The sequence below is a fragment of the Sapajus apella genome, unplaced genomic scaffold, assembly GCF_009761245.1.
Source record: "Sapajus apella isolate SASKATOON/1434 unplaced genomic scaffold, GSC_monkey_1.0 scaffold128, whole genome shotgun sequence".
NCBI lineage: Eukaryota > Metazoa > Chordata > Mammalia > Primates > Cebidae > Sapajus > Sapajus apella.
Window position 1 is genome coordinate 4,437,083 of NW_022437068.1, and position 25,862 is coordinate 4,462,944.

The following is a 25,862-nucleotide window of genomic DNA, read 5'->3' on the forward strand; positions in this document are numbered from 1 at the left end:
ACACACACACACACACACACACACACACACACACACACACACACACATATCTGTTTTTTTTAAAGGGGGCTAAACAAATTCTAAAAGAGCTATAACACTACATATTTCATTTTCTAAGGGCAAGTCAGCCATTGCTTTCCAGGCCATTCCCCAAGCCCTCTGCCCATGGGAGAGCTCTCCCCAACCCCCCACCCCTTATCCCGACACTGCCTGGGAGGGAGGACTGCAGGGCGTCCTCCCACACCCTGCCCATAGGAGCTGGAGCCAGGGCCAGCGAGCAGAGCCCCAGGCCCTGCGTACCGCAGACTCCAATAAAGGCTTTCCAAAGGGCGCCGGAGGCCTCACCTGCTTCTCCACTGCCCACAGCCCTGTTCGTCTTCTGCACCAAGAGCCGACGTGCTGAGCGCTACTGGCAGAAGACACTGCTGCAGATGGAGGAGATGGAATCTCAGATCCGAGAGGAAATCCGAAAAGGTAGTGGGCTGGGCCTCTACTTTCCCAGCTGGGGGATGGGTTCTTGGGCCGCTCACAGCTGTCCCTGTGTCCGCCAGGCTTTGCTGAACTGCAGACGGACATGACAGATCTGACCAAGGAGCTGAACCGGAGCCAGGGCATCCCCTTCCTGGAGTATAAGCACTTCGTGACCCGCACCTTCTTCCCCAAGGTCGGCCTCAGCCTGAACCTGCCCCTGAACCCGTGCCAGCCACCTCAGGGCAACTGGACCTCTCTGGTCCATGCCAGTCTAGAGGGTCCCTTGAGCAGTGCCAAACATGCACAGCTGTCCACAGCAGTCCTGGCCACTTCCCCTGGCCTGCCATGGCACAGAGGGTGGGGGGCAGATTCTCCTCCACTCTCATTCTCCACTCACTTGATGTTTAACTGTCCATATGGAAGCCAGCTGCAGCCCCTCTCCCTTTGTCAAGGTAGGGCAGAGTGGCCAGGGCTGCCCCAGGCCAGCCTCTCTCCTCCCTGTGCCTCTTCCCAGCCAGGCTTCCCTTGGTCTCTATACCCCTTCCTCCTGTCCACTGGGCTCCTGCCCCATCCCTTCCATGCCGCCCATGCCTGCCCTTGCCCTTTCGGGGTCCACTGCCCTTTTCCACCTCCCAGTGGTTCCACCCTCCCTTCCCTGCCCACACTGTTCCCCACACAGTGGCTAAAACAAGCCCATGTTTGACTACATCATCCTTCATAAACCCTCCAATGGCTTTTCCCAGCCTCTCTGCCTCCATTTCCCCCATTGCACACAGAGCTGCTTTTGCTTCCCCTTAAGCCTTGTATTCTCTTGTGGGGCCCACAACCCTGGAATTTCATGGCCCCCAGGCTTGGCCTATTGCCTTTTATTTCTTTATGGGGGGCTAATGCTATGCCAGTTTCCCCCAGCAGCCCAGCACGGTGCCCCTTTCTGTGTGAGTGAGCCTTGCATGCCAGCAGGGGGTTTCCAGCCCCGCTGAGATGCTGGGGTCTGCCTCTGCAGTGTTCCTCCCTTTATGAAGAGCGTTATGTGCTGCCCTCCCAGACCCTCAACTCCCAGGGCATCTCCCAGGTGCAGGAGACCCACCCACTGCTGGGAGAGTGGAAGGTGAGTACACTTCCGGCCCACACAGTGTGGGCTGCTTCAGGGCAACCCTGCTTCTCCTGGGTCCCCTTTCCAGTTGATCTAATCCATTCATTGATCCCTGTGGCACGGAGCTGGGAGGCATCTGCCGTTGTAAGGTACTGAGCCCTCCATCCCAGGAGGCATTCAGGCAGCCGTTCAGGGTGTTATAAGTGCTGACCCCCCCAGGCCAGGTAGAGAGGACAGAGGATTGCCCCACCCCATATACCCCACTCCACCTGCTGCTTAGAGAATGGAAGGTGAGAGTCCCCCATACTGGGATGCTGGGTTACCTCCAAGCACCCTTACCCTTCTGTGAGCCCCACTTTTCAATTCAACTGAGCCATTGTTCCCAGTCACAAGTCACAAGGAGTTAGGAGGCATCCACCATGAAAGGTAGTAAGCTCCCCATCCCAGGAGGCATACAAGCAGCCATCATAAGCACTGGCTCTTAGGCTAGGCAGGGACACTGGGCCCCTCTGGACACCCTGTCACCAATTGCTTCCACAGATTCCTGAGAGCTGCCGGCCCAACATGGAAGAGGGAATCGGCTTGTTCTCCTCGCTACTCAACAACAAGCACTTCCTCATCGTCTTTGTCCACGCGCTGGAACAGCAGAAGGACTTTGCGGTGCGCGACAGGTCAGGCTGTAACAGACTAGCAAGGGGCAGGGAAGAGGGGCCTGTCCAAAGCCACACAGCATCAGGTCCTGGATCCTGAGGCTCCTGACGCCCCCATATTCCAGCCCTTCCTAAGACCTGGGCTCATGGGGCACGGTGGTTGCTGTGGACATAGGAAAAGGTGGCTCTTTCTCCAGGCGGATTCCAGCCCCACTCACCCATCTGCAGGACCCAGTCACACAGGCATTCCTGGGACCGCTGAGCCCAGGGACGAGGCAGCACTGAAGCCTCGGGACCCCCCACTCCGAGGGCCTCAAGGCGCAGCTGACACTGGTCTCCCGCTCACAGGTGCAGCTTGGCCTCGCTGCTGACCATCGCGTTGCACGGCAAGCTGGAGTACTACACCAGCATCATGAAGGAGCTACTGGTGGACCTCATCGACGCCTCGGCCGCCAAGAACCCCAAGCTCATGCTGCGGCGCACGGAGTCTGTGGTGGAGAAGATGCTCACCAACTGGATGTCCATCTGCATGTACAGCTGTCTGCGGGTGAGGCCGCCCGGGGACACGCAGAGCCCAGGTGTGAGATGTGCCAGGGATGCAGCAGCGGTGACCCCGTGGCCTTCCAGGCCTTCCCTGGCACCCTTGGGCCAGCTCGGCCAGGAAGGAGTGTTGCAGGAGACAGGCCCGTAGGACCTGTTAAGCCAAAGGGGGAGCCGCGGCCCAGGGGAGGCCTGGCTGGACCTGCCGCTCAATGCATGCTTGGGCGCATAACAGGGTGTGTCAGGGGCCTTGTCCCTGACATTTGTGGTTTTTGCAATCATCCAGCCCTTCCTGCTCTGGATTAAGATTAATAAATCAGCCCCTGGCTGGCCCCTGAGGCTCTTCCAGCCCTAGGGGCGAGTACCTCACAATGCCTCCCCCTGTCTGGAGGCTTCAAGGTGGCTTCCTGGAGGAGGCACCCCAGTGCTGAGCCCTAAGGGAGCAAGCCAGGCGAGGAGCAGTGGCGAGGGTCCTCCAGGCGTTGGGTACAGCAGGAGGGCAGAGGCCGGGAGGACGAGATGTTCATGGAAGGAATGTTAAGAAGGCCGGAGAATCTTCGAGATGAGAGTGGAGGCTGGGAAGGGGGTGGGCCAGGTAGCCAGGGCCCCCTGCATTCCGCCAAAAGGACCCCCTAAGCTCTCTCCTACAGAGCAAGGGTTGCTCAGCCTCTGGTCCTGTCCCACCATCCAGCTGCCCTACAGTGGCAGAGGCTAGAGGGCTGCCTGGAGGATTGTGGGAGAAAGGCAAAGGCCTGGCGGGAGCCCAGAACCAGGGCCTCAGATGTTCTGTTTTTTGTTTTAATTATTGAAGAGATGGGGGTCTTGCTTTGTTGCACAGGCTGGTCCCAACTACTGGGCTCAAGGAGTCCTCCTGCCTTGGCCTCCCAAAGTGCTGGGATTACAAGGGTGAGCCACTGTACCCAGCCAGCATGTCCTGGGCTTGAGTCCAGTCTTTGGCACAGTCCAGCTGTGTGACTCTGGGCTACTCATTGCCCTCTCTGGGCCTTGGTTTCCTTCTGTCAAATGGGGCCTCTGCCCCTAGGCCTAGAGGAACCCCACAGCTCCTTCTGGGGAGAGGGGGTAGTAGGGTGGAACAGAGGCAGGGCCATTGGGGTGCCTCCGCCTTCTGCGGGCTGCCTCGCTGTGGGCCATCAGGAATCGCAGGGCTACTGTGGACCCTGGACCTCACTCCCCTGGCTTGTTTCCTCCTCTAGAAAGTGGGGAATCAGGGCTTCCCACACCCGAGACCTGGAAAATTAGACCAGGACGCAGGCTGGCATGCTGCCTTTGTAATCTTTGCCAAATCTGCCTAATACTATTATGTACTTAATTTTTCTTAAAATCAATTTTGGTGGGTAATTAAGTAAAACTATCCCAGTGGAACACCTGGGTCACTTGCTGGGCAGTGGCCATGAGAATCGGCTCATGGCTGTGGGTCCAGCAGAGCCACTGCCTGGAGGGCCTCCCTTCAAGATGGGCAAGAGCAGGGGCATTGAGCCTCATTCCGCCTGGGACTCCACAGTCATCAGCCTGCAAGTAGGGTCGAGGCCACATCGGTGTTCCGGGTCCACCTAAACTCACCCCTGCAGCTGCCCACTTAATAGAAAGTCACAGGCTTGGGAGTCAGCTGAGCCAGGTCAGGGTCCTGCCCTGCCACTTCCCAGCTGGGTGACCCTGGGCAGGTCATTTGCACTCTCTGAGCCTCGTTACTTTGGCTACACAGTAAGGATGATGCAGTGAACACAGCCACCCACAGCCAGTGGTGGTTAATGAACATGAGCTTAGGGTCCGTGGGCACACCCTGGGGAGAGGGACATTGACACCAGGATCCAAAAGGAGACTGTTGGAGGGGTTGGGGGATGGGGGTGTGAAGCTGTTTGGCCCAAGGCTTGGGGTTGGAATACGGAGGGGGCCTTGGCCCTGACAGCCCCGTGCTCCCCAGGAGACGGTGGGGGAGCCGTTCTTCCTGCTGCTGTGTGCCATCAAGCAGCAAATCAACAAGGGCTCCATCGATGCCATCACGGGTAAGGCCCGATACACGCTCAACGAGGAGTGGCTGCTGCGGGAGAACATAGAGGCCAAGCCCCGGGTGAGCCGGCAGGGCCGGGAGGGGCCCAGGGCTGGGGCGCTGACCCTACGGCATTGACCCAACCTTTCTGGGCCTTGCTGCCTGGGCACCGACATGGTGATGGTGGCAACTCACTGACCTTTGTCTCCCGCCCTCCCCTGCAGAACCTGAACGTGTCCTTCCAGGGCTGCGGCATGGACTCGCTGAGCGTGCGGGCCATGGACACCGACACTCTGACGCAGGTCAAGGAGAAGATCCTGGAGGCCTTCTGCAAGAATGTGCCCTACTCCCAATGGCCACGTGCGGAGGATGTTGACCTCGGTGGGTCGGGATGGGGTGGAGCCTCTGTGACAGGCTGCTTCAGCCGGGGCTGGCCCCTGCCTTGACGGAAACCCTCCTTCTACCTGGTATAGTGCATGAACGTGGGGACACGGAGAGGATCTGATGAGGCCCCTCGGCCAGAAGATCTTGCTCTGTGGGAGACAAGTCCTACAGTATGGGCAAGTGACGGGCAGCAGCAAAAAGCCTTCAGGAAAGGCTTCCTCACTCCTAAAGGAGGGGTGCAGGAGTGGGGTTGGTTTGTTTTTGAGACAGCGTCTCACTCTGTCACCCAGGGTGGAGTGCAAGCACGCAGTCTCAGCTCACTGCAGCCTCAACCTCCTGGGCTCGAGTGATCCTCTCATTTCAGCCTCTTGAGTAGCTGGGACTACAGGTGTGTGCCACCACACCCAGCTAATGTTACTTTTTGTAAAGATAGCGTCATGCTATGCTGCCCAGGCTGGTCTTGAACTCCTGGGCTCAAGTGATCCTCCTCCCTTAGCCTCTCAAAGTGCTGGGATTACAGGTGTGAGCTACCACGCCCGGCACGGAGTGGGTTTTGTGAGTCTTTGCGAGGCCAAGGGTTTTATCACAGTGTGATGTGAGCAGCCCTGCAGACAAGGCCACTTCCAGAGCTTCCCCTCAGTGCCCTCCAGCCTGGCACCTTCACTTTGTACCCTCACACCCTCTCCCCCAGCTTGTTTCCTGCCCTCCCCATTTTACAGACGGGAAAATGGAGGCTGTGAGAGAGGCATGGCTTGCCACAGTTTCCATGGGGAAAGCGAGAGGCCTCTCCCTGTGTGGCTGGGCCGGTACCTACCCCTCAGGCTCAGCTCCCTGCCTGGGCCCTGATGGCCTACTCCTTGTCCCCCAGAGTGGTTCGCCTCCAGCACACAGAGCTACATCCTTCGGGACCTGGATGACACCTCAGTGGTAGAAGACGGCCGCAAGAAGCTTAACACGCTGGCCCATTACAAGGTGCAGAGCTGCCCCCACCCAGTCCTGCGCCCCCATGCCCCCACACCGGCCTCTGGCCACTGACCTTGTCCTTTCCCCTCCTGTCAGATCCCTGAAGGTGCCTCCCTGGCCATGAGCCTTATAGACAAGAAGGACAACACACTGGGCCGAGGTAGTGTGGGTGCACGTGGGAAGGGAGTCTAGGCTGCATGTGGGTGGGGAAACTGAGGCTCCAAGAGGCAGGGCTGGCCTGGGCTGAGGCCTCCTTAGTGGGGGCTGGGCAGGGCCAGCCTCCTCTGACCCAGTACTGCTCGGGCAGGGCCTGCACCAGGCCTCTTCAAGCCGATTTCCTGCGGCAGCTGGAGAGAGGCCCCGGGAGGACGGGAAGTGGTTCCAGGAGGTCTGGGCAGCGGCCAGGCCAGAGGGGGGGGCCAGCATGCCCATCTCAGCCTGGGGCCACATCCCTGCCTCAGGTCCCCTCCACACGGTCTCGAGGTCCCCTGCTGAGGTTGGGAGCAGAATCTCAGGTCTCTCCCAGCAGGAGCTCTAGGCCCCGGGGTGGGGGTGGGGGTCAGGAACGGAGGCAGCCACCCTGCCTCCCCAGGCCCCTCCTCCTCTGTGGCTGCATCTTTCTGTATCTCCACCTCTGTCCCTCTGAGTCCCTCCATCCTCGTGGTCACTATCTCTCACTCTGCCTTGTTGGCTGTGTGTCTCTGGCTCTTTCTTCTCTCTCTCCAGCTCTCCCAGACTCAGTCTCCCTGGGAGTGTCTGCGCCTCTGTCGTCTTCTGTTTGGATCTCTGTCTCCGTTTGTTTCTCTCCCCATCTTTCTGTCTTCGTTTCTGTTTCTCTTTCCCCTCCCCTCTCATGTTTATTTATTGTGTTCTTCCTCTCACAGTGAAAGACTTGGACACAGAGAAATATTTCCATTTGGTGAGTGCCCAACCTCAGCCCCGGGGGATCCAGCCCCTCAGTGGGTGTGGCCTTGGCTTTCTGTGGCCCTGGGCCTCTGGGAAAAGTGCTCCAAGCCCTGGGAAAGGCTGGGGGTGGAAGAGTGGGGATGGAGCCCAGAATCAGGAGGGAACCACAGCCCTGTGTGCTAAGAAGCATGGCAGAGCCAGACCTCCCACAGGCGGCCAAGGATGGGGCCTGGTGTGGATGCTGACCACTGCCCGGCCTCCCAGGTGCCGCCCACGGATGAACTGGCAGAGCCCAAGAAGTCTCACCGGCAGAGCCACCGCAAGAAGGTGCTCCCGGAAATCTACCTGACCCGCCTGCTGTCCACCAAGGTGGGTCCAGCCTCAGTCTCCCCTCTGTGCAGTGGGTACAAGGGCCAGCCGTGCACATGCCGGGCTGGGAGAGGCATGTGAGTTCTTCCTGTTTCCCCTGTGGAGCTGGAGGGCTGGAGAGCTAAGAGGCTGAATGCTTAGGGTCTCACTTGAGGAGGCATTTCCCACAGCCAGGAAAATGCCTGGCAGACACTTCTATGTTAGCCCACGTAACGGCACAGCAGAGGCCCAGAGGGGTCAGTGACGTCCCCAAGGCCACTGAGCTCAGTGGCAGTGCCAGCACCCCACAGCCCATACCTTGGCACCTCCAGTTCTCAACTGTGTGTGTCAGTGCCTTGATTGGTCCTTCCAGAGCCTCTGTGAAGCAAGTTTCGAATGCTAACCCATTTCATAGACAAGAATACTGAGGCCAGATAGGCTCGGTGACCAGCCTGATGCCATGTAACTTCCTCATTCAGCAGCCTGGGCATTTCAAGCTCTGCAGAGCCACCGAGGGTGCCCACTAGCCATCTGCACATGGCCTTGGGCTGATGGTGGCCACCCTGCTACCCCACAGGGCACGCTGCAGAAGTTTCTGGATGACCTGTTCAAGGCCATTCTGAGTATCCGTGAAGACAAGCCCCCGCTGGCTGTAAAGTACTTCTTTGACTTCCTGGAGGAGCAGGCTGAGAAGAGGGGAATCTCCGACCCAGACACCCTACACATCTGGAAGACCAACAGGTGGGGGCCATGCAGATTTCACTGTGCCATTGGGGCCCCTGTGGCAGGGGGTTCAGAGTCTAGCCTCTGGCCTCACCTACTTGGGTTTAAGCCCTCCTCTGCCATTTCCCAGCTGTGTTTTCAGATGAGTGACTTAGCCTCTCTGTGCCTCAGTTCCCCTCCATCCAGCTGTAAAATGAGACCCGCTTTAGTGGTAGGAATTAACTAGAAGAGCACCCAGGAGGCTTGGTCTAGGGGCTGTCCTTCCTATCATTCTCCTACATCCCTCTCAGGTGGGCACCATCAGTGCCACTTCACAGATGAGCACGCCTGCTCAAGCCCACACCGCCCCTGAGACAGTAGAGCCAGGCTCGGCCCCCCATGACCTGAATCCCCTACCCAGTTGGTAGGCCCTGCTTTGAAGCACCTCTGAGCTTGTCGGGGTCACACACCCCCACAAGAAGTTGCTGGAAACCCAGTCTGAACCTTGGGAAGAATGCTGCCAGCCCAGGCATCTCTCTGCAGTGAGAGCAGCTTCCCAGAGCTCTGGGGGTGCATGTGCCCAGGCTGCTGAGTCACTGGGTGGCCTGAGGTGGGTGTTGCTCACCCTCTCTGGCCTCTTGAGGACAAGGCCAGCGCTCCAGGCCCTGCCCCCTGCAGCCCTGCCACAGCTGCTCTGCTAATGCTGGACTTCCTGCTGCCTGCAAGGGTTGGGGGAGGAGCTGGGGGCTGGCAGGGTGGGGGGCTTCTAATGAGAACCAGGACCTGTCTGGAGGCTCAGCAGGGGGCTGGGGGTGGACCAGCTAAGACCTGCAGCTCCTGCCTTGCTCCAGCAGGAAACCCGGCTCTTGGCCCCACTGCCACCCCAGCTGGCCAGGGATGGGCAAACTAAGGTTCCCAAAGGTCACATCTTGTGACAAGCCTCCACCTTGGGCCCTTGAGGGACAAAGCCAGCTCTCTCCTCCCGGCTGTCCCTCCACTGCGTCCTTCCCCACCCTACCCTCAGGGTGGGTTCTTACTGCCTTTGTCACCTCACCCCACAGCCTTCCTCTCCGGTTCTGGGTGAACATCCTGAAGAACCCCCAGTTTGTCTTCGACATCGACAAGACAGACCACATCGACGCCTGCCTCTCCGTCATCGCACAGGCCTTCATCGATGCTTGCTCCATCTCTGACCTGCAGCTGGGCAAGGTCAGCTGCTCCCAGGACCAGGCCGGGCCCGTGCACAGGGCGAGTGGGGTGCTGACCGTGGGTGGCCTCCTCGGCTCTCTGAGGCTGACCTCAGAGATCTTCCTGGGAGGGGAACCAAAAAAGAGCTCGGGTCTAGCGGGTGTGGGATGAGTGAGTCATTCAGACAGGGAGGCATCTAGAAGCCGGTGCCTTCCATCTGAAACTCTGCATCACTGCAGACCAACGGCACCTGCCGCAGCCGTGCTTGGCACTGGCTTTGAAAACTGAGGCCCAAAACCCGGCGTGGGAAAGCCAGCATGGGTGTAGACAACCTGCTTGGTCAGGCACAAGGTCGTCTGAGAATCAGACTAAGCTCTGGCCAGCAGCCCCTGAAAGTCAAGAGCCATTCAAGCGAGCATTCAGCGAAGGGGTGGGCAGAGGGGTGGCGGGTGGCCAGGAGCTCTGAGATTCATGCAGTGGGTTGGGGGCACACGAGGCTCTGTCTGGCTTTAGAGGTTGGAGATGGAAGAAGATGGCCTTCCAGGCAGAGGGAATGGCACGGGCAAAGACAGGGAGGCAGGAGAGCACCCGGTGGCTGTGAGTGGGGCTGAGATAGCGTGATTAGAGCTGGCACTGCAGGATTGGTCCAGGGCGTGCATGGCCCTGCATTTAGCCCATGCATTTCAGAGACGGACCATGGGAAAGAAAATGCCATTGCTCCACTGCTTCTCACGTACTGCCTCAGAAGGCAGGATGCCTGTGACAAAGAACTGGGAGTGTCCTTGGCACTTCTTCCAGGCACTAGGAGCATGTGGTGGGAAATGTTCCACTGAGCCAGCATTCAGGCTTCCAGAAATCCTAGCCACCAAGACCTATCACCCTGACAAGGACACATCCTTGTTACGTGGAATGGGTTGCATGCAGCGAAGAGCTGGCATGAACTCCGTGCACTTTTCCTCCTGAAAGAAGTAGGGCTCCCCCAGCTCATTGTCCTGATAGTCCTGGGGAAAGTAGAGGGGCAGACAGCACACAGTGAGGAGCCCCTGGCCTGGGGCTGGTTGAGTGGGGGACGTTCAGTGACAGGGCGAGCCTCTTCAGGCCTCAGGGGCTTGCTTAAGGTCACATGTGGCAGGAGGGATAAGGGCTTATCCAGAAAACAACGCGATCTGTCCTTTCTCCGGCAGCCATCTAACCCCCTCGCTCCTCTCTGCCCAGGATTCTCCAACCAACAAACTCCTCTATGCCAAGGAGATTCCTGAGTACCGGAAGATCGTGCAGCGCTACTACAAGCAGATCCAGGACATGACGCCGCTCAGCGAGCAGGAGATGAACGCCCATCTGGCTGAGGAGTCTCGGGTACAGAGGTTTGGGGGGACCCTGACAAGGTGCAGGATCAGGGGTAGGGGGCTGGGCCTCAGTGCCTCCACTGGAATAAGGGCAGGGAGCACAGAGGGCATTTCAGGCAGCTGTGACCTCTTGCTGGCCTGCAAGTTTGTTACGCATTTTCCCAGAGCTTGAGGTGTGGGGGCAGGAGAGCACCCTCTGGACGGAGAGGAGACTGGACTTCAGGGTCCGGGAAGCCATCTTCGTCTACAGGACTTGAGGGGCCTTGTCGGTGAACTGTGCCCCGGGGGATGTGGGGAGTTGGGAGGTTGTGTACAAGCTGGCTTTGATGGGGCGGCTCAGCTTGGACAGCTGGATTAACCTCCTCCTCCCCGTCCTGCCTCCTTATAGAAATACCAGAATGAATTCAATACCAATGTAGCCATGGCAGAGATTTATAAATACGCCAAGAGGTATCGGCCACAGGTGAGTGTCCTAGGGTGAGGCACCTACCGTCGGGGCAGGGGAGCTTCCTACTCAACTACACACAGCTCACGGTGCTTGCCCCTCACGGACGGACGTCACTGGTGGTGGACATTCAGGGGTGTGTTCTCCCCCGCGAGGGGCCCGGCTGACTCCACTGCTCCCCTCAGATCATGGCCGCACTAGAGGCCAACCCCACGGCCCGGAGGACACAGCTGCAGTACAAGTTTGAGCAAGTGGTGGCTTTGATGGAGGACAACATCTACGAGTGCTACAGTGAGGCCTGAGACACACGGAGAGCTGGTCAGGCTGCTGCTGGGAAAAAAGACGCCTGCCGGGCCTGGACCTGGACCTGATCTTCTCCCCCGTGCCTGTGACTCTGGCTGGGAAATACTGAGCAGAGACGGCTGGGGCGGGGCAGGAGGAGGGGCTGCTCTGAGCCAGGCAGGGGTGCTCAGCCTTGACCCCTGGGCACCTCCATCCCCTCCCACCTGTTCCCAGATCAGTCTCTGGGATGGGGGCCAGAGAGCTGGTCAGGCTCCCCCGTCCCCAGCACGGCCTGCACTGTGCGCACCCACTCGCTCCACAGCACCCAGCTGGTCCCGCTGCTGAGAGCCCCGAGCAGCCAGCGGCCAAGCACAAAGACGGGGAGAGGAGGCCGCAGCCCAGAAACTCTACCTCATCTACACCGGGGCAGGGAGCCGGCCTTGAACCGGCCTTTGGTTTCTGCTTCAACCACCGAAACGTTATCACCACTTTCCCCTCACCCAAGGAGGATCCTGGCCACGGACAGTTTCAAGCAGTGTCAGGTTTTTGTTGCTTGGGTGGCTGTTGGTAGAGTGGGCAGTGCCCACACCATGGGGTGCTCTGTGGGCTCCTCCAGGAGCAGGGAGGGTGGAGGGGAGGGATGGGGAATACAGGAGCTGAGAGCCCCGTCTCCAGGGAAAGGAGAGGGGTTAGGATGCACCGAGGCTGTAGCTGGGCTACTTGCTCTTGCTGGAAGTGTTTCTAAAGATAGCACCACTTTTTTTTTAAAAAAAAAAAAAAAAAAAAAAAAAAAAAGCTTTTATATATTAAAAAAAAGTATCATGCACCAACTGTGAATAGCTGCCGCTTGCGCAGAGGACCCGGGGAAGGGTCCCGAGAGGCTCCCCCTGCAACACTGGAAAAGACTGCTCCAGAGATCGGGCAGACCTGGCAGAGCACCCCCGGCGCCTGAGACCACCTCCCATCCCGCTCCTGCCAGAAGTGACCCTCTGTGGCCGAGGGGCCATGTCGGCCCCTCGAAGTCGACTCAGCCAGTGTTGGGACTGGCTCAGAGCCCATGGGGGCTGGAGGGGGACAGCTGGGACTCTGGAATCTTCTTTATAATAAAAGCCTGACAGGCAAACCTCCTGTGGGCTCCAGCCTTTGTCCTAAGATAGCCAAGCGGGGAGATGGTCAGTTTCTTTACCAGTTTGTGAGAGAGGAGGGAGGGAGCCTGCCATCCCTCCTGCCTCAGCTGCACTCTGAGGTTTGGGCAGGCACGGAGATGAAACAAGACGGTACAGGCTGTGTACACATTATGGGCCTGGCCTGGGGCTGACATTCCTTAAGCTCTGAAGATACCCTGGAATATCCAGGAAGATTTCACAGCTGCTGTGCGCTGCCGGAAACTGTGTGGGCCCTGCTCCTCACCTCAGCTCTAACCAGCCCATGAGGAACGTGCTAGCGTCCCTATGTGACAGACCTAGCAACCCAGGCTCAGCACAGCTGAGGTGTTTCTCAAGATCCCACAACAAGGAAGGAGCAGAATGAGAACCAGGTCACATGGGCCCTTCCTTCCTCTGTCCCAGGCACCCTCCAGGCCAGAGTCTCCTCAGTGGTCCCCCAAATAGGTGGGAGGGCAAAGATGACCATCCTAGAAAGGGAGCTGACACTTGCCCCGAATTTCTCATCAAGCTTAAAAAGTACGTAGCATTGGCCAGACGCGGTGGCTCACGGCTGTAATCCCAGCACTTTGGGAGGCCGAGGCGAGCGGATCACGAGGTTGAGATGGGGACCATCCTGGCTAACATGGTGAAACCCCATCTCTACTAAAAATACAAAAATTAGCCAGGCGTGGTGGCGTGTGCTTATAGTCCCAGCTACTCGGGAGGCTGAGGCAGAAGAATCGCTTCAACCTGGGAGGCGGAGGCTGCAGTGAGCCAAGATTGTGCCACTGCGTTCCAGCCTGGCAACAGAGTGGGACTCCAAAAAAAAAAAAAAGTGCATAGCATTAAGCCCATTTATCGGAAGAGGAAGCAGGCAGTTTAACCCCTAAGCACAGTTTAACCCTAAACACTGATCACAGTACAGGCTGTTCCTCACCCCTGCCCACAGGAACAGTGAACCTGACACAGACACTCCCTTCCAGCCCGCTAGCTCCTCCCCCACCCCAGGGAAAGGGAAAGATCTCAAGAGCCGGCTCCAAATGTACAGCAACTCTAATTTCTTGCTTTTGTAAAGGAAAAATAGTTACACACGTACTTATCAAGAGTAAGAACTAGGACAAAAGATTCATACAATTTAAACAAAATCCCACAAATACCAGTTCTAGAATTAATGAGAACAGAAAAATGAGGAGAAAAGTAAACAAGCTTTTGCTTTAAAAATAGCTTTTTCCTGTAGTGGCTTCTGTGTGGAAAGATAGTCTTTATCTTTCACATGTTCTATTCTGAGCATTGATTCCTTCTTATTAAGCAGCAGATTTTCTAATTTAAGTTACCAGCACATTTGATAGCATTTGAGGGTGAGGGAGGCGGGTGTGACTCTAGAATGAATACCCGGTTCCCAGAGAAATGTAGGAAGCACAAAGAGCGTGAAGAAAATAAAACCTGCCCTAACCCTCCGTGACTAGCGAGCGTTTCCCAGAACGCCACCCGCGTAGGGTGCTTAGATAGGGCGGGGCCGAGGAGTGAATTCAGGATCAGGGCGTGCACACCATTTTGCAACCTGATTTTCCCCCATGCGACAATATGTCAGTAACATCTTTCTATGTCATTAAATATTCCACAGCCTGTCTTAATGTCTGATTAACATGCAGTTCCTCCTTGAAGTTCAGAAACGTATCTGCTAATGGAGGAAATCTCTAGTTTTCAGAGTCGTTTCTCAGCAGGGAAAGTGGCCATCTTCCATGAACCAGCTATAATCCTTATCTGGGGCTCTAAGGACCTGGCAGCTATGGGCAGCAAGCAGGTCCCTACCCTTTGAGGGTCATAGGAGGCTGGGGACCTCTGACGTAGCATCCTCAAACTAAACTCCTTTCAAAAGGGAAGAAAGCATTGCAGCTAAGGGGGGTGACTTGCCAAGGTTTCACAGACGCTAGACACCCCCTGCCCCCGCCTCCAGCTCATGGACATGAGATGCCCAGTGATGCCCTCTGCACTGCAGCCTGCCCAGAGGTGCCCCCCACAGCTCCAGGCCAAGCCGTGAATGAGTGGTGGCAGGAGCAGACCCCTCCTCGGGAAGCACCAGCCCAGCCCCACGGCACCCACCATCTGCTCTGGGCGCCCCTCTGGGCCCTGCTGGCAGCCACATTACCGATACCCGAGGGAGGCTGTCAGCACATCTAGGCAAAGTCAGGATTCCAGGAGGAGAGTGGGGTGACGGAGCAGGGGCAGGCAGAGAGCAGCTGATGCCCCATGCTGAGCAGCCTGCCTCCCTCTGCGCTCTCTGTCCCCCTCTCAAGTCCTGTGCAGTTTGCCTCTGACACTCCCTTTAGTCCATCGCTCCTCTCTGTCCTCTGTGGCTTGGCTGCCACCTGTCATCAGGACCACATCTCAGCAGCCTCCCAGCACGTGCCGAGTCCTCACCTCAGGAAATGGTCACCCAGCAGTCACCTAGCTGTCTAGACCCCAAACTGTGGACTCATCAGCGACCCTTCTTCTATCCAATCCATCAGCAAAGCCCGTCCACACCACCTTCAACAGCGACCCAGAATCTACCACTTGTAACCCTCCCTCTGTGAGCATGTCCTGGCTGGCCACCACTCCCTCATCTGGGCGGTGGCAGGGGCCTTCCCGAAGGCCTGTCTGACTGCCCACATCCCTGCAGTGACTCTGCTGCTGGCCGTCCTCTAATGGTTCCCTATTAACAATTAAAGCCCACCATGCTTGCCCTTGGCTTACAAGGCCCTGAGTGATCCAGCCCTCATCTGCTCTAGAGCCCTTGTTCCAGTGAAATGAGGGGATCTGTTTAGAAAGATCTATTGCTTTGGGACATACCACCCCAGGACATAGTGGCTTGAAATAACAGCAGTCACTTATTTTGCCCACGAATCTGCAATTGGGGCAGGGCTTGGCAAGAAAGGCTTGTCCCTGTTCCACCAGGTGTCTGCTGGGGCAGCTCAATTAGGGCTGGAAGATGCACTTCCGACATGCTGCACTCAGACGGTGGCACATGGTACCAGCTGGTCAGGGAGTTCAGCAGGGGCTGAACGTTGGGGTCCTCAGTTCCCCTCCACAAGTTTCTTGGGCTTCCCCATAGGATGGTGGCCAAGTTCGAAGAGTGAGTATCACAAAACAAAAATCGTCCCCAAACACAAGAAGTAGAAGCTGCCTTAAGGTGGGGCCCAGAAATTGTCATCACGTCATTGTCACTGAATTCTACTAGTCAAGCAGTCATGGAGCCCAGAGTGGAGGGGCAGGGAACCAGAGCCCGCCTCTCCATGTGAGGAGTGCCGAGAATGTTAAAGCCCCTGGACCTCATCTCCCATGCCTGTCCTCTTTACTGGGCTCTAGCCACACAAACCTTCCTGTGGCTCCCAGCCTGCGGAGCATGTTCCCACCCCAGGGCCTTTGCACCCACTCTTCCTTCTGCTGAAATGTGACCCACTCCAGATACAAGGTCCCTGCTCAGACGCCCCTCCCATCCTGTCTCAACTAGCAGCCAGCCCTACCTGCCCTGCTGGAAACCCCACCCCACCTCCTCTTCAGAGCACAGGTACTGGCTGCTTCGGAGTAGATCTGTTGACTGTCGCTGTGCCTGGCCCAGTAGCACTTGGGAACCAGTGGCTGAAAGGTCTCCCTCTCTTCTCAGCCACTCTAATCCTTCCTTTCCACAGCCAGAGGGTTCTTTCTAAGCAGATCCCTCTCCTTTCACCCCACCCCTCACACGGCGCCCTTGGCCTCATCCGCCTGGCAAAGGCTACCCATCCTTTAGGATCAAATGCCACCTCCTCCTGGAAGCCTGATCTCAGGGCCGGGTTAATTATCCCCCACCAGCTCCTTTGCATCCCAATATCTGATATCTGTGCCGCAGCCCCATACAGCACACAGTCTCCCCGAGGCAGGACCTCCTATCTGAGCCCCAGCATTGGCCAGGTAAACAGCGGGTGCTCAGGGGATGTTCATGGAGGACCGAATGGCCAAGTCCTTGAACCTCAGCCCCTACCCACACAATTGCGGGGGAAAAAGGAACAAGTCTTTATTGATAAATAACTTACAATGAAATAAATAGAGCAGTGGTTTGTTAAAGAATAAAAACTAGGACAGAGGCTAGGTATCTCTCCGCCCCTGCCTCCGGCCCTAAGCTTCAGCCCTCTGGCTGGACACTCTGGATGATGAGGACTTGATGTTGATGGGCAGCCCAGCCTTTCTCGAGCCCTTAGGGGCCTCTGTCTTCCTGGACAGGTGTGCAGGCACCACCTTGGACCCACTGGCCTTAGCAGAAGCACCCTTGGCATTCGGCCCCTGCCCAGCCACGGGGGCAGCTGCCCCTCTAGGGGCCTGGGCCTTGGCCTTGGCTACCAACTTCTTTTTGGTTGGGGAAGCAGCACCATTCTTGACCTATACAAAAGCAAACCAGGACCAAAGAGACAGCTGGGAAGGGCTGAAATCTCAGCTCTGGATGGCTCTGGGTACACAACATTTCCCTTCTAAGCCTTAGTCTCTTATTTGTAAGATGAGGATGGCAACACCGCCAGGGGGCCGGGGGACCAGAGAGGAGAAGGTGGTGGACTGTGCTTTCTAGGAAAAGAAATTGATACCCATCCCCAGCTGAGCCTTCCAGGGGCTGGGTGTGGGATGCCCAAGCGCTGGGCTGTATAGGGTAGGCAGCTAGACCAGCAAAGTCGTGCAGGCACCTACCTTGCTGACTGTGGGTCTTGAACTCTTACTCCCGGCTTTGGTTTTCCTGCAGGCCTCAGCATCTCCTGCAATGTGATGGAGGAGGTTTTGTGGGAGAAGGAAGAGGAACTGCTGGTGGGGCAGGAAGTTTCAGGGGCTCTGGAACCCCCATTCCTCCTGGATCCTAGTCTTCACTCAGCTATGTGACGTGTGGCAAATCGTTTAGCCACTCTGAGCCTCAGTGGCCTAGTTTGAAGACAGGAATAACAGCACCCCCCTCACAGAGTGGCTGGGGATTAACTGAAGCCCTCACTCTATGCAATGCACTGGGGCTCCAAGCCCACGGACGCCACAGGCTCCTAACAGGCCTGTCACCTCTAGTCTTTAGTTTGTCTTCCACCAGGCAGCCAGGATACTTTTTTTTTCTTTCAAGACAGGGTCTCACTCTGTCACCCAGGCTGGAGTGTGCTGGTGTGATCTCAGCTCACTGCAGCCTTGACCTCCCAGGCTCACATGATCCTCCTGCCTCAGCCTCCCGAGTAGCTGGGGCGACAGGTGTGCAACAGCAAGCCCGGCTAATATTTTTATATTTCACAGAGTTGGGATCCCACTGTGTTGCCCAGGCCGGTCTCTACCTCCTGGGCTCAGCACTCACCTGTGTGACAGAGCAAGAGCCTGTCTCTGAAAGAGCAAGAGGGAAAAAAAGAATAACTCTAGCCTTAGCTTCTTCCTGTCAATCCTCCCACAGCTCCACACTGTCCTCCAGACAAAGCCCTGATTCCAGCTGCCTTCACAGCTTCTCCTTGCCGACACTGCAGGTAGACTGAAATATTTGCAGTTCCTCAAAAACTCCACCTTCTTTTTATGTTTTGTTTTGAGACAGAGTCTCACTCCATCACCCACGCTGGAGTGCAATGGTGCGATCTCAGCTAACTGCAACATCTGCCTCGTGGGTTCAAGTGATTTTCCTGCCTCAGCCACCCAAGTAGCTGGGATTATAGGCATGCACCACCATGCCCAGCTAATTTTTGAATTTTCAGCAGAGATGGTGTTTCATCATGTTGACCAGGCTGGCCTCAAACTCCTGACGTCAAGTGACCTGCCCGCCTTGGCCTCCCAAAGTGTTGGGCTTACAGGCATGAGCCACTGTGCCTGACCCAAAACCCTACCTTCTTTATGCCTTCAGGCCTTTGCACAGCCTCTTCCCCTGCTTGGGACACCTCCTCCAGGAAGCCTTCCCTGACCCCTGCCTCAAGGATGAGTCAGGCTACTGGTCTCTGTTTCCCCCTTCATAACCATTGAAATGTCTGCCTCCTTCCCCCAACTGGCTACCATGAGTTCTCTCTCCCCAGGTCAAGCCCAGCACTCAGGGCACATGCACTAGAAGGAAACCCCTCTCCAGAGCTGGCTCCCCAATCCCACTCCAGTGGCTGTCAAAAACCCTATACCCACACCACCCTCCACAAGTCACACAGTTACCTTGGCTCCTCCTGCTGCCTTTGGCCTCTGTCTTCCTGCTGAACCCGCTGGCACTAGAAGGGGGCCGCATGGCCTTGTCTGGCTTGGGGGGCAGCTTCTGTGCCTTGGTGTCCTTGGCCTTGCTGCCTTGCTTGCAAGCTTTTTCTGTGGCTGCACCTGGCTTGAGAGGAAACTTCTGCACCTCTGCTGGCCTCTTGGCTGCCTTTTTCACCTTGTCTGCCTTGGGAGGCTCCTCCTTGGCCTCATCTGGTTTCTTGGGGACCTTCTCCTTGGTCTCACCCACTCTCCTGGGGGCCTTCGGCGGGGGCATCTTCCTGGGCTTGATTTTCCTCTTGTGCTTGGTAACTAACTGGAAGAGGACACAGGGTAGGACTGAGATCGGAGCCTCAGGTGCCTCATGTCCCCATCCTCCAAACGGGAGGCCTCATTCCAAATCTGAGGGCTCTGCAGTCAATGAGGGTCGGGCAGAAGGCACAAAGCCACTGTCCTCGGAGGCACTGTCTACTACAGTTCTAGGATCTCATGACCTCTCAACCACACCCCCTGCACCCGCCACTTTCCCACAGATCATGCCTCTGGACTCCCCCTCCCCTCATCCTGCAGTGCTGCCCTGCCTCATGCCCCATGCCCCTGCCACCTTGCCCCTTGATACTCAGCAGAACATGGGCTGAGGGCAGATGACTCTGGGCTCATGGCTTCCTCCGCCCCCTCCAGCCATGTACAACAGCCACATCTTCTCATCTTTACAGCAGGACCATTACCAAGGGTGTGAGTGGCAGGGGTAAGGGAAGGCTCCTGGCAAGCTGTTACTTCCCTGCCCCCCAACCCTCAGGGCTTCCCATGACCAAGATTAGAAACCACTCGAAGCCCCCAACTGCCAGCACACCGCATCAGACACCAGCCGCCCCTCTGGCTCTTCCCTGCCCAGCCGCCTGGCCCTGCCGTGACGCAAGTCCAGGCTCTGACTGGCACCCAGGAGTTCCACCACGGTGGGACTTCATGTGATCTGTCACCCGGCAACCACAGGGACCGGCAAGGGGAAGGCTGAGAATGTTCCCCAGTGTTCCATGGCAACCGTCACCGCAGCTGCTATGTGCTGGAAGTTGGGCAAGATGCAGGGGCCCAGCAATGACAAGTCAGGCCCTGGGTCTGGTCCCTGAGGTTTTCCTGATGGCTGATGACAGTCCTGATGCTGGGGTGCAGTTTTGTCCCAGACCTGCCCCAGCTCTGAATGACCTGGCATGGATCCCCTCTTGGAGTCTCCTTATGAGGATGAAACACTCTCCTTTGAAACAGAGGACACGGCTGCTCAGGGAGGTGCCAGCCCCTAACCTGGGCTTGGAGCCAGAGAGAGGAGGGCGAAAACCCTTTGCTGTGGTGAGGAATTCCGGGAAGGGGCTGCGTGCCCAGGACCCAGAAATGAGCACAGCTGGCATAGTTCCTGGGATCCCAAACATGCAGCAGTTCACCTGTCCTGGACAACAATAGGGTGACCCTTGCAGTGGGAGCTTGGAGGGGGGCACACCACCGGCCTTCCTGGAGGAGAGGGCATCTCGGCTGAGACTACAGAAGGAACATGAACAGGGGACCGGAGGGGAAAGGCCTTCCAGGAGAGGCTGCAGCTCTCGCAGAGGCCAGGAATATCACTGCAACCCTGGGCCACATTCTCCCACATGGGTGCTTACTTTGAAGCTGCCAGTGGCCCCCCTGGCTTTGGAGTTGAGGGGCCTGGCAAGGAGGCCACGGCGCATGCCAGTGGCCAGCGCCTGCTTCAGCAGGTACTTGAAGCGAAGGACATCCATCGTTGGGTACTTTTTCAGGATGTAGAGCTTGATGGCTGCCACCGACGTGCCCCGGCGCTGCTCCCCTGCCTGCAGCGCCTCCAGCACCATGCGCAGCACGGGGGGGTGACGGCGTCCTACTGGGAAGCTGCTGCGGCTTGGGCCTGAGGACAAATGGCAGGCCATCACCTGGGGCCCAGTCATAACTCAGTGGCAGGCGTCGGCTGGCCTGTGGGGTGTGGCTGAGGGCCCAGTAAGGATCAGATGCCCCCTCTCACCAAGACACTAACTGCTGGCATGAAAGCTCCTGAACAGTCTCCCTCAAAGCTCATTGAGTCTCTCTCTCTCTCTGAGACACAGTCTCGCTCTGTCCCCAGGCTGGAGTGCAATGGTATGATCTCCACTCACTGCAACCTCTGCCTCCTCATGATCCACCTGCCTTGGCCTCCCAAAGTGCTGGGATTACAACCATGACTCACCATGCCCGGCCGAGTCTCTCTTTTTAAAGAAAAAGGGAGAAGAATCAAATAGATGCAATAAAAAACGATACAGGGGAGATCACCACTGACCCACGGAAATACCAACTACATCAGAGATGACCACCAACAGCTCTGCTCACGTAAACCAGTAAACCAGGAAGAAATGGATACATTCCTAGACACTTGTACTCCACCAAGACTAAACCAGAAGGAAGCTGAAACCCTAAATAGACCAATAACAAGGGCTGAAGTAGAGCAGCAATCAATAGCCTACCAACCAAAAAAAGCCCAGGTCCAGATGGGTTTACAGCCGAATTCTACTAGACGTACAAAGAGGAGCTTGTTCCATTCCTTCCGAAACTGTATCAAACAATACAAAAGGAGGGAACCCTCCCTAACTCACTTTATGAAACCAACATCATCCTGATTCCAGGCAAAGACTCAACTAAAAAAGAAAACTTCAGGCCAATATCCATGATGAACATCGACACAAAAATCTTCAATAAAATACTGGCAAACAGATTGCAACAGCACATCAAGAAGCTTATCCATCACGATCAAGTAGGCTTCATCCCGGGGATACAAGGTTGGTTCAACATACGCAAATCCATTAATGTAATCCATCACATAAACGGAACCAAAGACAAAAACCACATGATTATCTCAACAGATGCAGAGAAGGCCTTCGATAAAATTCAACAGCACTTCTGCTAAAAATTCTCAATAAACTAGGTATTGACAGAACATATCATAAAATGATAAAAGCTACATATGACAAACCTACAGCCAATATCATACTGAACGGGCAAAAGCTGGAAGCATTCCCTTTGAAATCAGGCACTAGACAAGGATGCCCTCTCTCACCACTCCTATTAAATATAGTATTGGAAGTTCTAGTCAGAACAGTCAGGCAGGAAAAAGAAATAAAGGGTATTCAATTAGGAAAGGAGGAAGTCAAGCTGTCTCTATTTGCAGATGACGTGATTGTATATCTAAAAGACCCCATCGTCTCAGCCCAAAATCTTCTCAAACTGATAAGCAACTTCAGCAAAGTCTCAGGATACAAAATCAATGTGCAGAAATCACAAGCATTTCTAAACACCAATAACAGAGAGCCAAATCAAGAGCGAACTCCCATTCACAATTGCTACAAAGAAAACAAAATATCTAGGAATACAACTGACAAAGAATGTAAAGGACCTCTTCAAGGAGAACTACAAACCACTGCTCAACGAAATGAGAGGACACAGATGGAGAAACATTTCTTGCTCATGGTTAGGAAGAATCAATATCGTGAAAATAGCCATACTGCCCAAAGTAATCTATAGATTCAACACTATCCTCATTAAGCCACCAATGGCCTTCTTCATAGAACTGGAAAAAACCGCTTTAAACTTCATACGGAATCACAAAAGACCCTGCATAGCCAAGACAATCCTAAGCAAAAAGAACACAGCCGGAGGCATCACACTGCCAACTTCAAACTATACTACAAGGCTACAGTAATCAAAAACAGCATGGTACTGATACCAAAACAGAGACATAGACTAATGGAACAGAACAGAGACCCCAGAAGAAACACCACACATCTACAACCATCTGATTGTTGACAAACATGGCAAAAACAAGCAATGGGGAAAGGATTCCATGTTTAATAAATGGTGTTGGGAAAACTGGCTAGCAGTGTGCAGAAAGCAGAAACTGGACCCCTATCTGTCGCCTTACACTAAAATTAACTTCAGGTGGATCAAAGATTTAAACATAAAATCTAACACCATAAAAACACTAGAAGAAAACTTAGGCAAAACCAACCAGGACATAGGCATAGGCAAGGACTTCATGACTAAAACACCAAAAGCAATGGCAACAAAAGCCAAGATAGATAAATGGGATCTAATTAAATTCCAGAGCTTCTGTACAGCAAAAGAAACCATCAATAGAGCGAATCGGCAACCAACAGAAAGGGAAAATATTTTTGCAATCTACCCATCTGACAAAGGGCTAATATCCCTAAATAACTAAAACAGACATACAAGAAAAAAAAAACCCAATTCAAAAGTGGGCAAAGGATATGAACAGACACTTTTCAAAAGAAGACATATGAGGCCAACGAACATATGAAAAATGCTCATCACTGGTCATTAGAGAAATGCAAATCAAAACCACACTGAGATACCATCTCACACCACTTAGAATGACGATCATTAAAACATATGGAGACAACAGATGCTGGAGAGGATGTGGAGAAATAGGAACACTCTTACACAGTTGGTGGGAGTGTAAATTAGTTCAACCATTGTGGAAGACAGTGTGGCAATTTCTCAAGGATCTAGAAACAGGAATTCCATTCGACCCAGCAATCCCATTACTGGGCATATACCCAAAGAACTATAAATCGTTCTACTATAAAGACACATGCACATGTGTGTGTTCTCTGCAGCCCTGTGTACAATAGCAAAGAACCTGGAACCAACCCAAATGCCCATCAATGATAGACTGGACAAAGAAAATGTGGCATATATATACCATGGAATACTACGCAGCCATAAAAAACGATGAGTTCGTGTCCTTTGTAGGGACATGGATGAATCTGGAAACCATCATTCTCAGCAAACTGACACAAGAACAGAAAGCCAAACACCGCATGTTCTGACTCATAGGCAGGTGTTGAACTATGAGAACACATGGACACAGGGAGGGGAGCATCACACACTGTGGTCTTTTGTGGCGGGTGAGGTGGGCAAGGGAGGGACAGCAGGGGATAGGGAGGGAGGGAAGGGCGGGGAGGGATAACATGGGGAGAAATGCCAGATATAGTATGCACCTAAAGTAAAATAAATAAATTTAAAAGTGTATATATGGAAGGAAGAAGAATTAAGTATTCCTTTAGAAAACTCTAAACCAGGTGAATTTTCTAGACCTAACTACCAGTTTACAGGCCCTCCAGGGGCTTCGTCCACACTCTCAGAGGCACGCTGACATACAGACGCTCCAGGGCACACAGCCCGGTTTCTTCTTCCACAAACAAGGGGGGAAAGGAAAAGTGGGAGGGGCACCCTATGGACTAAAGATCCTTAGGAAACCTCTCAACCAAATGCTCATTCCCAGAGCAGGATTTGAACAACCCAATTAGAAAAAGAAAGGCAACAGATAAACGTGAGCACTGGAAGGAAATGTTGGGTATTAAGGATAATATTGTTTCAGGTGTGCTAATAGTATTGCAATGGCTTTTTAAAAGGTTCTTATCTATTAAAGATAACTATTATAAAAGATATTTACAGATGAAATGATAAATCAATCCAGCATTTGCTTTGAAATAACCCAGCAGATGAAACAAGAGCATCCCCAAGCTGAAGACCGTTGGGGTGGGTGCTGGGTACCGTGGAAGGGAGTCACAGACCGTTTGGTAGTCTACATTTGTATCCATTTGAAAGTTTTTGTTTTTTTGTTTTTTTGAGACAGGGTCTCAATCTGTCACCCACTCTGGAGTGCAGTGGCACAATCATGGCTCACTGCAGCCTTGACCTCCCCAGCTCAAGCGATCCTCTCACCTCAGACTCCAAAGTACCTGGAACCACAGGCACACGCCGCCATGCCCGGCTAATTTTTGTATTATTATTTTTTGACACAGCAGTCTCACTACATTGGTCAGGTTAGTCTCAAATTCCCGAGTTCAAGCTACCCTCCCATCTTAGCCTCCCAGAGTGCTGGGATTACAAGCATGAGCCACCATGCTCGGCCCTGAAAGCTTTCATAATAAAAAGTTACCAAAAACTTCCACTCTTAGGTATATACCCGAGGGAAATGAAAACATGTGTCTACTCAAAAATGTATACATGAATGTTCATAGCAGCATATTCATGTCAGCCCATGAATAATGAGAATAAAGAGAAAAACAGCCCATGATGAATGATGGACAGATGGATGAACAAAATGTGGTCTCTATCCACCCCGTGGAATATTATCCAGCCATACAAAGGACTGAAGCCTTAGCACATGCTATGGCATGGAGGAACCCTAAAAACATGCTAGGTGGGGCCTTGCGTGGTGGCTCACGCCTGTAATCCCAGCACTTTGGGAGGTCGAGGTGGGTGGATCACAAAGTCAGGAGTTCAAGACCAGCCTGGCCAATATGGTGAAACCCTGTCTCTACTAAAAAATACAAAAATTAGCCGGGCATGGTAGCATGCGCCTATAGTCCCAGCTAATTGGGAGGCTGAGGCAGGAGAATCGCTGGAACCCTGGAAGCGAAGATTGCAGTGAGCCGAGATCACAACACTGCACTCCAGCCTGGGCAACAGAGTAAGACTCTGCTATAAAAAAAAAAAAAAAAAAAAAAAAACATGTCAGAAAAAGCCACATATTGTCTGATTCCATTTATGTGAAATGTCCAGAAGAAGCAAATCCATAGACGCAGAAAGCAGATTGGTGGTTGCCAGGGCTGGGGAGTGGGGGTGGAGAGTGACTGCTGATGGGTACTGGTTTTCTTGAAGTGATGAACAGATTCTAAAATTGACTGCAGAGATGGATACACAACTCTGAATATACTAAAAGCCATTGTACACTTTAAAGGGTGATTTGTATTGTACTGGGAATTATTTCTCAATAAGCTGTTATTAAAAAGTTGCAAATGAAGTAGAATCAAGGGTGAGGAGAAACATGAGAAGCTGTCAGTCACCATGAAAAGCATTCAAAGGGTTTTAAATATGAAACTGGATTTAAATGTGATTGGAAATGTTGATTTCTGATCAACCTGCAGAATTTAAAAGTTTAAATTCTAGGCAATATCGTGAGACCTCGACTCTACAAAAATCTTTAAAAATTAGCAGAGTCGGCCAGGCGCGGTGGCTCAAGCCTGTAATCCCAGCACTTTGGGAGGCCGAGGCGGGTGGATCACGAGGTCAAGAGATCGAGACCATCCTGGTCAACACGGTGAAACCCCGTCTCTACTAAAAATACAAAAAATTAGCTGGGCATG

At 54.3% G+C, this 25,862-nt stretch overlaps 2 protein-coding genes across 3 annotated transcripts in view; one reads left to right on the plus strand and one right to left on the minus strand.

The window, feature by feature from the left end:
- Positions 1-12,454, plus strand: part of PLXND1 (plexin D1) — a 51,539-nt gene extending 39,085 nt beyond the window's left edge. The window contains exons 21-36 of one of the 2 annotated variants that reach the window (XM_032262383.1): positions 367-474; positions 552-664; positions 1,475-1,579; positions 2,105-2,235; positions 2,563-2,761; positions 4,697-4,843; positions 4,987-5,143; positions 6,015-6,118; positions 6,206-6,269; positions 6,994-7,028; positions 7,280-7,384; positions 7,941-8,104; positions 9,127-9,274; positions 10,469-10,609; positions 10,988-11,062; positions 11,230-12,454. In XM_032262383.1, the coding sequence (XP_032118274.1) occupies positions 367-474; positions 552-664; positions 1,475-1,579; positions 2,105-2,235; positions 2,563-2,761; positions 4,697-4,843; positions 4,987-5,143; positions 6,015-6,118; positions 6,206-6,269; positions 6,994-7,028; positions 7,280-7,384; positions 7,941-8,104; positions 9,127-9,274; positions 10,469-10,609; positions 10,988-11,062; positions 11,230-11,346 (1,913 nt within the window). In that variant the 3' untranslated portion in view covers positions 11,347-12,454. The remainder of the gene's footprint in view (positions 1-366; positions 475-551; positions 665-1,474; positions 1,580-2,104; positions 2,236-2,562; positions 2,762-4,696; positions 4,844-4,986; positions 5,144-6,014; positions 6,119-6,205; positions 6,270-6,993; positions 7,029-7,279; positions 7,385-7,940; positions 8,105-9,126; positions 9,275-10,468; positions 10,610-10,987; positions 11,063-11,229) is intronic. The other variant, XM_032262384.1, reaches the window with a different exon arrangement.
- Positions 12,455-16,331: 3,877 nt separating this feature from the next.
- LOC116539368 (histone H1oo) overlaps positions 16,332-25,862 on the minus strand; it is an 11,506-nt gene continuing 1,975 nt past the window's right edge. The window contains exons 2-5 of the mRNA XM_032262238.1: positions 20,310-20,569; positions 18,625-18,973; positions 17,167-17,231; positions 16,332-16,866 (exon numbers count right to left, since the gene is read on the minus strand). Of these exons, the coding sequence (XP_032118129.1) occupies positions 16,606-16,866; positions 17,167-17,231; positions 18,625-18,973; positions 20,310-20,569 (935 nt within the window). The 3' untranslated portion in view covers positions 16,332-16,605. The remainder of the gene's footprint in view (positions 16,867-17,166; positions 17,232-18,624; positions 18,974-20,309; positions 20,570-25,862) is intronic.